General features: G+C 51.0%; 1 protein-coding gene across 1 annotated transcript in view; it reads right to left on the bottom strand.

Moving 5' to 3' along the window:
• The window catches only part of LOC132567452 (nuclear factor 1 C-type-like), an 84,955-nt gene extending 83,478 nt beyond the window's left edge, over positions 1-1,477 (bottom strand). Inside the window, exon 1 of the mRNA XM_060233127.1 lies at positions 1,438-1,477. Coding sequence (XP_060089110.1) covers positions 1,438-1,477 — 40 coding nt within the window. The remainder of the gene's footprint in view (positions 1-1,437) is intronic.
• Positions 1,478-13,039: the final 11,562 nt, after the last annotated feature.

Genomic DNA, 13,039 nt, shown 5'->3' with positions numbered 1-13,039 from the left:
GGGGGAAGGAAGGGAGGGTGGGAGGGAGGGAGGGAGGGAGAAATGAAGGAAGGGAAGAGGGAGGGTAGGAAAGAGGTGGGGAGGAAGGGAGGGAAGGAGGGAGGGGGAAAGGAAGGGAGGAAGGAAGGAAGGAGGGAGGCTGGGTAAAAGAGATGGGGAAGTAAGGGAGGGAGGGTAGGAGGGAGGGAAGGGAGGGAGGAGGGTAGGAGGGAGGGGGGAAGGAAGGGAGGGGGGAAGGAAGGGAGGGTAGGAGGGAGGGGGAAGGAAGGGAGGGAGGGATGAAGGAAGGGAAGAGGGAGGGTAGGAGAGAGGGGGGAAGGAAGGAAGGAAGGAAGGAAGGAAGGAAGGAAGGAAGGAAGGAAGGAAGGGAGGGAGGGAGGGAAGTAAGGGAGAGATGGGGAAGGAAGGGAAAGAGGGAGGGGGAAGTAAGGGAGGGAGGGAAGTAAGGGAAGGAGGGAGGGTAGGAGTGAGGGGGGAAGGAAGGGAGGGAGGGAGGAAGGGAGGCTAGGAGGGAGGGGGAAGTAATGGAGGGATGGGGAAGGGAGGAGGGGGGAAGGAATAAAGAGAGGGAGGGAGGGAGGATAAGTGGGAGGGGGGAAGTTAGGGAGGAAGGAAGGATAGGAGGGAGGGGGGAAGGAAGGGAAAGTGGGAGGATAGGAGGGAGGGAGAAAGGAAGGGAGGGAGGGGGGAAGTAAGGGAGGGAGGAAGGAGAGAGGGAGGGAGGAAAGAGATGGGGAGAAAGGAAGAGGTGAAAGAAAGCAATTTAACTTTAAAATGCCTTCTCCAAGCCCCCCCATGTTGGTTGATTTGGCAAAAGATTTAAAGAGAGAAATGCCTTCTCCACGCTGGCTGACAGGGCGATGGGGGCTTTGAAAGTCATACAATATGTATGCATTGTGCAGGGAGTTGGACTAGAAGACCCTGGAGGTCCCTTCCAATTCTATGTGAGAAAGCGCCACATGTGGACCCCCGAGCAGTTTGGCCACCCTGATTAAGGGGATGGAACATTTTTCCCCAGGGCTTTTTCTGTAGCAGGAACTCCTTTGCATATTAGGCCACACCCCACTGATGTAGCCAATCCTCCTGGAGCTTACAGTACGTCCTGTACGAAGAGCCCTGTAGGCTCCAGGAGGATTGGCTACATCAGCGGGGTGTGGCCTAATATGCAATATGGCCTAATATGGAGCTCCTGCTACAAAAAAAGCCCCGACTTTCCCTATGAAGAAAGGATAACGATGTTAGGTCTCTTTAGCTTGGAGAAACGAAGACTGAGGGGTGACATAGTTTGAATCCAGTGGCACCTTTAAGATCAACAAAGAAATTTCAAAACATCCTAGGAACTGGGCATGCACATGAATGCTCATACCTAAAAAAAAAAACCGCTTGGTCGTAAAGTTGCCACTGGACTCAAATTTTGTTCTAAAGCTCCGGACCGACCTGGCTGCTCGCCTGGATCTCTCTTCATGCGGGGTGACATGATAGCTGTTTACAAAATTACGCATGGGATCGAAAAGGCAGAGAAAGAAGCACCTTTCTCCTTTCCTCGCGATACAAGAACTCGCAGTCGTTCGATAAAATTAATGAGCAGTAGGCATAGAACGCTAAAAGGAAGTCCTTCATCAATCCAAGAGTCATTATCACATGGAATACACTGTCGTGGGAAATAGTGGTGACTTCAAGCATAGACAGCTTGAAGAAGAAGAAGAAGACGATGACGACTGCAGATTAATACCCCACCCTTCTCTCTGAATCGGAGACTCGGAGCGGCTTAGAATCTTTTCTCTTCCTCCCCCATAACAGACACCCTGTGAGGTGGGTGGGGCTGAGAGAGCTCTCCCAGAAGCTGCCCTTTCAAGGACAGAGGCTCAGAGCAGTCTACAATCTCCTTTCCCTTCCTCCCCCACAACAGACACCCTGTGAGGTGGGTGGGGCTGAGAGAGCTCTCCCAGAAGCTGCCCTTTCAAGGACAGACTCTCAGATTGGCCTACAACCTCCTTTCATTCCTCTCGCCACAGTAGACACCCTGTGAGGTAGGTGGGGCTGAGAGAGCTCTTATAGCAACTGTCCTTTCAAGGACAACTCCTACGGGAGCTATGGCTGACCCCAAGGACATTCCAGCAGCTGTAAGTGGAGAAGTGGGGGAATCAAACCCGGTTCTCCCAGATAAGAATCCACGCTCTTAACCACTCCACCACTACACCAAACATTTGGAGCAGAAGTCCATCAGTAGCTATCAGCCACGAGGCAAAGGTCACCCCAGAGTTGGAAACAACTGGTGCTTGCACAGGGGACTACCTTTACTTTTTTAAAGATGGAAGCTGGGTTCAGGTCGCCAGCTCCAGGTTGACTCAGCCTTCCTTCCGAGGTCGGTAGAAGGAGTCCCCAGCTTGCTGGGGGGAAAGCGTAGATGACTGGGGAAGGCAATGGCAACCACCTCGTAAAAAGTCTGCTGTGAAAACGTCGTGATGCGACGTCACCCCAGAGTCAGAAATGACTGGTGCTTGCACTGGGGACTACCTTTACCTTTTAATAGATGAAACACTCTGTCTCGGGCAAGTGATGTTCTTATTCTTGGCGCTGCAGGGGGGGGGGGTGCAACAGTGGGAAGGCTTCTGGAGTTCTGGCCCCTCTCACGGCACCTGAGTTTTGGCCACTATATGACACAGAGCATTGGACTGGATGAGCCAATGGCCTGATCCAACATCTCTTATGTTCTTACTTTTCTTACGATTGAAAGGGGTATCTGGCATGAGCTGGAGGGCCTCCTTCCCAACCAAGCAATTTTCTCTGCGTCTCTAACGAAGGTCAAATAAAGGTGTGGAAAAGAAAGAAAGAAAGAAGAAAGAAAGAAAGAAAGAAAGAAAGAAAGAAAGAAAGAAAGAAAGAAAGAAAGAGGGAGGGAGGGAGGGAGGGAGGGAGGGAGGGAGGGAGGGAGGAAGGAAGGAAGGAAGGAAGGAAGGAAGGAAGGAAGGAAGGAAGGAAGGAAGGAAGGAAGGAAGGAAGGAAGGAAGGAAGGAAGGAAGGAAGGAAGGAAGGAAGGAAGGAAGGAAGGAAGGAAGGTTCGACTGGGTATTCAGTTAGAATGTCCCGATCAGCGGGTTAATAAAGATGCTACGACAGCGATGCTAACAGCAGCCCGATAAGGTAGCTCAGCATTATTCTCACTGCCATACTTCGAACGGCTGCAATCTGTGCAGGGGTGGAATTCTAGCAGGAGCTCCTTTGTTTATTAGGCCACACACCCCTGATGCAGCCAATCCTCCAAGAGCTTACGAGGCTCTTTTTTTGTAAGCTCTTGGAGGATTGGCTACATCAGGGGTGTGTGGCCTAGTATGCAAAGGAGCTCCTGCTAGAATCCTACCCCTGAACCTTTGCACACCCGCCTTCGATTCTGGGAAGCTTAATCCCACGGGAATCTGCTTTTGAGTTATCTGCAGAGGCGGGAAGAGGGATGGCTCGCCAAAGGCCACCGAAAAAATTCATGGATGGCAGGGAGGAGATATGAACAGGAGATTCCTCTCCCTCCGTTGACCTGTGGGACAACGCAAAGCCCCAAAACATACAACTTTTGGGGGGATCCCACTTCAATCCCCCCTCCGTCTACCATGAAGTTCACTCGGGGATAAGGTTGGTAATTCCAGGTTGGAAAATTCCTAGAGGTTTGGGGGCGGAGCCTGGGGAGGCGGGGTTTGTAGAGGGGAGGGACATCAGCAAGGTACAATGCTGTCGAGTCCACCTGCCAAAGCGGCCATTTTCTCCTTGAGAACTGAACTCCATCGTTTCAGGAGACCTCCACATTCCACCCCGAGAGTGATAACGCTAGAGATCTCTAGCCGGTCGCATTCTATCTTACTCATCCTAACCTATCTCAAGGGCTGTGGGGAGGCGGGGGAAACGGAGAAAGGGAGAACCCGAGTTCCTTGGCAGAAAGGCAGAATAAAAGTGTAAGAGACTCACTTCGAACAACCCGGCTTGGCCATTGGTATGAAAGCTTGAAAGCACAATGTACAGAGATGCACGAAGGCAGCGGCCCTCTAAGTACTGCAGCCAGGGGTCGTTTTGTAGAAAAATAGGTGGTGGAACTCATTAGCATAACTCACTAGCGTGCTGCTCCCTCCCCAGCCAAAAGCAACCCAATGCGAGATTGGAGAGCCCCAGGTGAGTGAGGCTGGCTAGAGATCCTTGCTCACCTGGGGCTTTCCTGGGCCACCCCCCCCCCCACAATCAAAAGGCCAGCAAGCAAAAGGCCACATCAGAAGTGGAGAAAGGGTGGTGTGGGCTTCTCCCGGGGTTAATGAGGGCTGCTGGGGGTGTGGCAAAATCCCTGGTGGCTGGCTGGCTGCCCGCTCTCCTAATCCAGGGATTGTTATGCAGCTGCACCCACTATTCAACAGAAAAGGCAGGTGGGGAGGAGGAGGGGGAGTCCCCAGAAGGGTTCAGGAGCTCTTCTCCGGTGAGCTCCTGCTGAATCCGAGGCCTGAGTCTTAGTATGCATTTAAGTTTAAAAAACAAATAGGAGGGGAAGACACGGAAGTCGCGACAGACTTCACATTCCTGGGATCCAAGATCACTGCAGATGGTCACTGCAGCCATGAAATTAAAAGACATCTGCTCCTTGGGAGGACAGCTATAGAGAACCTGGGCAGCATAATAAAAAGTAGGGACATCACCCTGCCAACAAAAGTCCGTATAGTCAAAGCGATGCTATTCCCAGTAGTCATGTATGGCTGTGAGAGCTGGACTATAAGGAAGGCCGAATGCAGAAGAATAGATGCTTTCGAACTGTGGTGCTGGAGAAGACTCTTGAGAGTCCCTTGGACTGCAAGAAGATCCAATCAGTCAATCCAAAGGGAAATCAACCAGACTGTTCCCTGGAAGGTCAGATGCTGAAGCTGAAGCTCCAATGCTTTGGCCACCCAATGAGAAAGGAGCACTCCCTGGAGAAGACCCTGATGCTGGGAAAGGCAGAAGGCAAAAGAAGAAGGGGACGGCAAAAGAGGAGATGGCTGGACAGCGTTACTGATGTAACAAACCCGAATTAGAGCAGACTTCGGAGTATGGCGGAAAACAGGAGGGCCTGGAGGGACTCGGTCCAGGGGGGTAGCAAAGAGTCGGACTCGACTGTGCGACTGAACAACTAAAAAGTTTAAAAAGGAAAGGGAAAAAAAAAGTCCACTTGGGGCCTGGGGGTGCAGAACATCCTCCAAGGCCACGAGAACTTTTTTGTTCCTCCATCGTAAAGTTCGGAAGCCTCAGGAAGAGTGGCCTACAGACCACGTGGCTCCCTTTGCAGCTTTGCAACCCGACGCCACGCTGCACGCCTGCTTCCCTTCCCCGCCCTTTCCTCGAGAAGGAAACGGGCTCTGCCATTTGGACGGCCAAAAAAAAAAAAAAGAAAGTGCAAAAGAAAGGAACCTTGCCGCAACCCTCCTCTTCTCCCCACACCCCCTCCCTCCTGCTTTCTCTTCCTCATCAGGAACACAGCTCACGCTTCATGCGGGCTGCAACCCAGGACGTGGCGTGCTTTCCTTTCCATCTTATCTAAAAATAATCAAGCTCTTTGGGCAGCCTCTGCAGACGCTGAGCTCAGCATTATCGGCTCCTACTGGCATCCTGGATGAGCCATCCGCACACCCGCACACACACACACACACAAACTTCCAATTCACTCTCCACTTTCTCTCTCTCTCTCCCAGCTCCACACACACAGAGAGAACTCAGATTCTGCTGCGGAAACCTTTGGCTGGGACACACACGTCCCTGAATATCCTTGATGCAGGAGTTTCTTTAAAAAAAGGAAAAAAGCAAGAGGACGTGGCAGAGAGGCTGGTGGGACCTCTCAAGTCAACCAGGGATCAATCCTTTGTCCCGATGCCCATCTAGGCAGGCCTTGAATTCAGCAGGAGCTCAGCTCCTGAACCTTTCTAAGGGTTCCCCCTCCTCCTCCCCACCTACCTTGTCCGCTGAATAGGAGGTGCAGCTGCATAACAATCCCTGGATGAGGAGAGCGGGCAGCCAGCCAGCCACCAGGGGCTTTGCCACGCCCCCAGCAGCCCTCATGAACCCCTGGAGAAGCCCGTGCCACCCTTTCTCCACTTCTGATGTGATTTTGAGTGGCACGTGGCTTGCTGGCCTTTTGACTGTGGAGGGGGGTGGCCCAAGAGAGCCCCAGGTGAGTGAGGCCTGCTTGGGCTGACTGGATCTCTAGCCAGCCTAAGCAGGCCTCACTCGCCCGGGGCTCTCCTTTCTTGCATCAGGTTGCTTTTGGCTGGTGTGGGGGGGTGGCATATGCTAATTAGCTCCACCACCTATTGTTCTACAAAATGACCTGTGCAGCTAGGGTTGCCAGGTCCAATTCAAGAAATATCTGAGGACTTTGGCGGTGGAGCCAGAAGACATTGCTGGTGGAGCCAGGAGAAAGGTTGTGACAAGCGTAACTGAACTCCAAAGGGAGTGCTGGCCATTACATTTAAAGGGACCGCACACCTCTTAAATGCCTTCCCTCGATTGGAAATAATGAAGGATAGGGGTGCCTTTTTGGGGGGCTCATAGAATTGGACCCCCTGATCCAATCCTTTTGAAACTCAGAGGTATTTTGTAGGGAGGCACGGGATGCTCTGTGAAAATTTGGAGACTCTACCTCAAAAAAACCCCAGCCCCACAAGAGCCCTGGATACCCACAGACCAGTTCTCCATTATACTCTATGGGGATCGGTCTCCATAGGGAATAATGGAGTGGTCAGCAGACATCTCCCCCCTCTTCCTGATGACCCTGAAGCGGGGGGAGGGCCTCCAAACCGGGGGATCCCCTGCCCGCACCTGGGGATTGGCAACCCTAGACACAGCTCAAGTCCAAAATGAATCCCCTGCCAGAGGATGTCGTGATGAACACAGGAATATACAGCTTTAAAAGGGGATCGGATAGATTCATGGGGGCAAAGTCTGTCAATGGCAACTGGTCACAGTGGCTATGGAGAACCTCCACACACAGAGGCATTAAACCTTTGAATCCCAGGGCCAGGAGGCAACATCAGGGGAAGGCCTCGGCCTCTCTGTCCTGTCGTTGGCCCTCCAGAGGAACCTATTGTTGGACCTCCAGAGGAACTGGCTGGCCACTGTGTGAGACAGGAGGCTGGACTAGATGGACCCCCACTGGTCTGATCCAGCAGGGCTCTTCTGATGTTCTTCTCAGGGGAAGACCTCGTCCTCTCTGCCCTGTTGCTGGTCCTTCAAAGGAACTGGTTGGCCCCTGTGTAAGACAGAATGCTGGACTAGATGGCCTAGTGTTCTGATCCAGCAGGGCTCTTCTGATGTTCTTATCAGGAGAAGGTCTCGGCCTCTATACCTTGTTGTTGGCCTTCCAGAATAACTGGTTGGCCTCTGTGTGAGACAGGACGCTGGACTAGATGGACCCTCACTGGTCTGATCCAGCAGGGCTCTTCTGAGGTTCTTCTCAGGGGAAGGCCTCAGCCTCTCTGCCTGTAGTTGGCCCTCTAGAGGAACTGGTTGGCTACTGTGTGAGACAGAATGCTGGACTAGATGGCCCAGTGGTCTGATCCAGCAGGGCTCTTCTGATGTTCTTCTCAGGGGAAGGCCTCTGTCTTTCTGCCCTGTTGTTGGCCCTCCAGAGGAACTGGTTGGCCACTGTGTGAGACAGGATGCTGGACTAGATGGACCGCTGGTCTGATCCAGCAGGGGTCTTCTGATGTTCTTATGAAGGCCTCAGCCTCTCTGCCCTGCTGTTGGCCCTCCAGAGGAACTGGCTGGCCACTGTGTGAGACAGGAGGCTGGACTAGGTGGATCACTGGTCTGATCCAGCAGGCTCTGCTGATGTTCTTATGAGTCCGCTCTTTCCCATCCATCTCACGTCTCAGAACCCCCTATCCATCTTTCAAATATTGCTTGGTATGTTCAGATTGTGGCCATTTCTTTAAAAGCCGCCCCCCCCCCCCCGGACCCAAAGTGCAAGTCAGTTTATTATTTTTTTAAAGGCGACGTTTACGATCAGCTTGCTTAAAAATATATATACATATATCCTCCTGCTAAAGGATTGTAGGAACATCCCTTACTAAATAAATGAAGACAACATCAAGGAGGCAGAGAAGAGCCATTAGGAAAGTCAGCAAGGAGTTGGTAGTGAACTTAGGTGTGGAAATAAAAATGTTTGGATAAATGATTAAAGACTGTGGTCTGTATTGCTGCGTTTAGCTTATTGCTAAGGAGGATACTCTTTATGTTATGCAATACGTATGCTAGGCTTCAGGTCCTTCTGGAGGTTCTAGAGGTCCTTCTGGAGGTGGGGGGTGGAGCACTGTGCTGGGGAAGGGAAGAGAGGGGGCAGGTGGCGGTGGGGGAGACAAACAGGCAATAGTCTTGGGCAGGGGGAGAGCCTAATTCAGCGCCCCCTTCCTGGCGTTCTAGGCCATTGCCTAGTTTGCCTAGTGGGCAAGCCGGCCCTGCCTGCGTGAGGGAAGTGTCGCTCTCCAGCAAGGGTTGTAGGTTGCGAATAAGAGCTCGGTCTGGCTGGAGTTGTGAGTGGCCCTTTCATGCATCAGCAGTGCCCCCCTCCTTCATCGGATAAACATGCCAGACCAGGGGTGGCCAAACTGCGGCTCGGAGACCACATGTGGCTCTTTCACATAGATTGTGAGGCTCTTGAAGCCCCCTCTGCGCACTGGCTGGCTTGGAGAAGGCATTTGTCTCCTTAAATCACTTCCCTAAGTCAAGCCAGCTGGCAGCTTGCAGAACACATTTAAAGTTAAAGTTGCCGTCTTTCCACCTCTCCCTTCCTCCTTCCCACTCCTCCATCTCTTTTCCTTCCTTCCAACATCTGACATTCATATATTGCAGCTCTCAAATATCTGATGTTTATTCTATGTGGCTCTTATGTTAGGCAAGTTTGGCCACCTCTGCTCTCGACTTTTAAAATCATAATGCACTGCTTATTGAAGTCCCATTTTTTGTGCTTGTGCTGCTTCACAATATTATTTTTTTTAAAAAGCAGTCCCCTGTGCAAGCACCAGTCGTTTCCGACTTTGGGTGACGTTGCATCATGGCGTTTTCATGACAGACTTTTTTTATGGGGTGGTTTGCCATTGCCTTCCCCAGTCATCTACACTTTCCCCCCTAGCAATTTGGGTACTCATTTTACTGACCTCAGAAGGATGGAAGGCTGTTAACCTTGAGCCTGCTACCTGAACCCAGCAAGCTGGGTTCTCATTTTGCCAACCTCGGAAGGACAAAAGGCTGAGTCAACCTTGAGCCGGCTATCTGAACCCAGCTTCCGCCGGGATCAAACTCAGGTTGTGAGCAGACCTTGGACTGCAGTACTGCAGCTTTACCACTCTGCACCACGGGGCTCCTTCACTATATGTAATGCACCTTAAATCCCTGTGAAAAAAGGTAGACTATAAACAACACATATAAATAAATAAAATAAATATTGGAAATGCATCTATTTTTTTCTGTGAAACATAAGAAAAAGAAGAAGAAGAAGATGATGATGATATTGGATTTATATCTCCTTTCCCTTCCTCCCCCACAACAGACACCCTGTGAGGTGGGTGGGGCTGAGAGGGCTCTCCCAGAAGCTGCCCTTTCAAGGACAGAGGCTCAGAGCGGCCGACAATCTCCTTTCCCTTCCTTCCCCACAACAGACACCCTGTGAAGTGGGTGGGGCTGAGAGGGCTCTCACAGCAGCTGCCCTTTCAAGGACAGTCTCAGAGCAGCCTACAATCGCCTTTCCCTTCCTCCCCCACAACACCCTGTGAGGTGGGTGGGGCTGAGAGGGCTCTCCCAGAAGCTGCCCTTTCAAGGACAGAGTCTCAGAGTGGACTACAATCTCCTTTCCCTTCCTCCCCCACAACAGACACCCTGTGAAGTGGGTGGGGCTGAGAGGGCTCTCACAGCAGCTGCCCTTTCAAGGACAGTCTCAGAGCAGCCTACAATCTCCTTTCCCTTCCTCCCCCACAACACCCTGTGAGGTGGGTGGGGCTGAGAGGGCTCTCCCAGAAGCTGCCCTTTCAAGGACAGAGTCTCAGAGCGGCTCACAATTTCCTTTACCTTCCTCCCCCACAACAGACACCCTGTGAGGTGGGTGGAGCTGGAGAGGGCTCTCCCAGCAGCTGCCCTTTCAAGGACAACCTCTGCCAAAGCTATGACTGACCCAAGGCCATTCCAGCAGGTGCAAGTGGAGTGGGGAATCAAACCCTGTTCTCCCAGATAAGATTCCACACACTTAACCATTACACCAAACTGACTCTCAATAGACGCTATTGCAGAACATTGTTATTTACTCAAAAACAGGGATGCTTGAATTCTCTCACTGGTTCAGCTTCAGTCCCATTCATTATCATGAAGAGGGCGTAGGGATGGCACAGAATGCAAAAATGGTGGTTCGTTTCAATTTCTGGTTCACTGCTTTGCCTGAATTGGCGGCTTGGTTTTAGTAGGTTTATTATTTTCTGAACGAATTGTCGTTTGCTGGTTCGTTTGGTTCAGGAGGACGAGAAAGCGCTGGTGCGCTGCAAACGTGCCCAGCATGATGATGGCACCCGGAAGCGATCCTATCGTGCCAGGCATGGTTGCTGGGTGATGTCATCACGTGGGCACGTTGTGGCACGAAGGAGGATCCCTCGCCAGTAATGACACAGACAAACCGCCCCAAAAACAAGACGTTTCGTTTTGCGAGTTGTGCATAGCGTGAGTATTTGAACCGATTCGGAACAAACCACAAACTGGCTACGTTAGGCACGAATTGCGTTTCGCACTTTGATTCGTGCCCATTCCTAACAGGGAATCTTTTTTGTATTTTTGTGTGTGTGTGTGTGTATGCATGCGTACGAGCATGTGTGTGCACCTGGAAGACATGGCAATCTCTGCTGACTGACCCATACTAAGGGCCTGGAGGTTATTCAGAGTGGTAACTGAATAAAGCTTGCCCCCACCTCCCAATTTCTGGTATCCCAAGGAGGTCTCCCATCTAAGTGCTTGACAGAGTCAACCCTCTTTAGCTGCCGAGATCTGATGAGATTGGGTTTGCCTGGGATATCCAGGGCCGGGCTTTTTTAATATATATAATTAGTTCAACTGTTCATTGACCTGTTCATGAGAGCCAGTTTGGTGTAGTGGTTAAGTGTGCGGACTTATCTGGGAGAACTGGGTTTGATTCCCCACTCCTCCACTTGCACCTGCTGGAATGGCCTTGGGTCAGCCATAGCTCTTGTAGGAGTCGTCCTTGAAAGGGCAGCTTCTGGGAGAGCTCTCTCAGCCCCACCCGCCTCACAGGATGTCTGTTGTGGGGGAGGAAGGGAAAGGAGATTGTGAGCCTCTCTGAGATTCGGAGTGGAGGGCGGGATATAAATCCAATATCTTCTTCTTCTTCGCTGTTTAGCAGGTTGCTTTCTTTTATTCCTTCCTAACCATACCATTCACTGCAACCAGCTTTTCGCAGATGAGCATTCTCACGAGATCTACCATTACCTGTCTTTGCATCAGGCAACCATTTAACTAGACAATTGGGATCAGTCATAAATCATACAAATTGGTGATAAATAAATGCTGTGTTTTAATAAAATCCTAGCTGTTGGGGCCCATCTGAGTAATCCTCGGTGACACGAACGGCGGCCGACCGGTTTGAATTTTGTTTTCATTTGCCGGCATTACAGAGATTTTAAATGGTGGCCTTTCACATTTTTTTAAAATAAACATTGCTTTATTTACATTGCACACGCCTTGAGTTCCACAAGACAGAAAGCCAGCTAACAAATGCTTTGAATAAAGAAGCAGATAACACATTTTTGCGGGTGCACGGTTTTCCAAGAAACGCGATACACACCCATTCAGCGGCTATTTGTGGCTGTTCGTCACGAACCAAACAGGCTGGGTACTTGGGTCATGATTGGTTAGGACGAGGGCTTTTTGAGTAGCGGGAATGCCTTTGCATATTAGGCCACACCCCTCTGATGTAGCCAATCCTCCTGGAGCTTCCAGGAGGCCCTGCACTGAGAGCCCTGTAAGCTCTTGGAGGATTGGCTGCATCAGGGAGGTGTGGCCTAATATGCAGACAAGTTCCTGCTACAAAAAAGGCCTGGTTAAGATTGCCAACTCGGGGTTGGGAAATTACCGGAGATTTGGGGATGGAGTCTGGGGAGGCGGAGCTGGGGAGAGACTTCTGCAAGGTATAATCAATTTGTTTCTGCAGGACGTTCCGAGCCGAATTGTTCAGGTTGGCCTTTGGAGTGTCATTAGGGAGGTCACCTGAGGATTCCCTGGAATTACAGCTTGTCTCCAAACGAAAGAGATCACTTCCCCTGGAGGAAATGGATGCTTTGGAGGGGGGATGCTATGCTTTGTACGCCACTGAAGATCTCATCTCCCTCATCCCAAAGCTCGAGGACATGCCAAACATGCGGCCAAAACACCGAATCAGGACCCCAGAAGGCTGCTATCAGGCCCTCGAGTAACTGGCTATCCTCTGCTTCTTTCTTCCTCTCTCTTGCTTCCTTCTGCATAACAGTTTGCTTTGCCAGCCTTGCTCAATCGCACAGGAGCTACAAAGCAAAGCTTCTATTTTCTCCATTTGTTGAGGCTCCTCCCTTGGGGAGAAAGGGGGGAGGAATAGCATGATTTGTCAGACTCTCAATCGCACAGCAGAGCTATTGAACCAAGTGTATCTTGCTTCTACTGGCTGAGGCTCCTCCCCTTCCTGGTCCCCTGGGGAAGGAAGGAAAGAGCCAGAGCTTCCTTTGCCCTGTTCCCTGGATCACACGGGAGAGATACAAAGAAAGCACCTTTAGGACCAGTGACTGCTAATGTTTTAAGCACGTTTTAAGGATTTAAAAAATAAATAAAAAAAACCCCTTTAATTGTGTTTGTCTGTGTCTTTTATAAAGTTTATATCTCTGCTACCTAATCTTAAATAGGTACACTCATGGCCCAGTCCAACAAGATCTCAAGCTATTCCTCCCCCTTCCTCACCAAGGGAGGAGCCTCAGCCAGTGGAGAAAATAGAGGCTTTGCTCTGTAGCTCCTGTGCGAT

Source organism: Heteronotia binoei, chromosome 2 (assembly GCF_032191835.1).
Source record: "Heteronotia binoei isolate CCM8104 ecotype False Entrance Well chromosome 2, APGP_CSIRO_Hbin_v1, whole genome shotgun sequence".
Lineage (NCBI taxonomy): Eukaryota > Metazoa > Chordata > Lepidosauria > Squamata > Gekkonidae > Heteronotia > Heteronotia binoei.
This window is presented reverse-complemented; position numbering and strand designations above follow the sequence as displayed.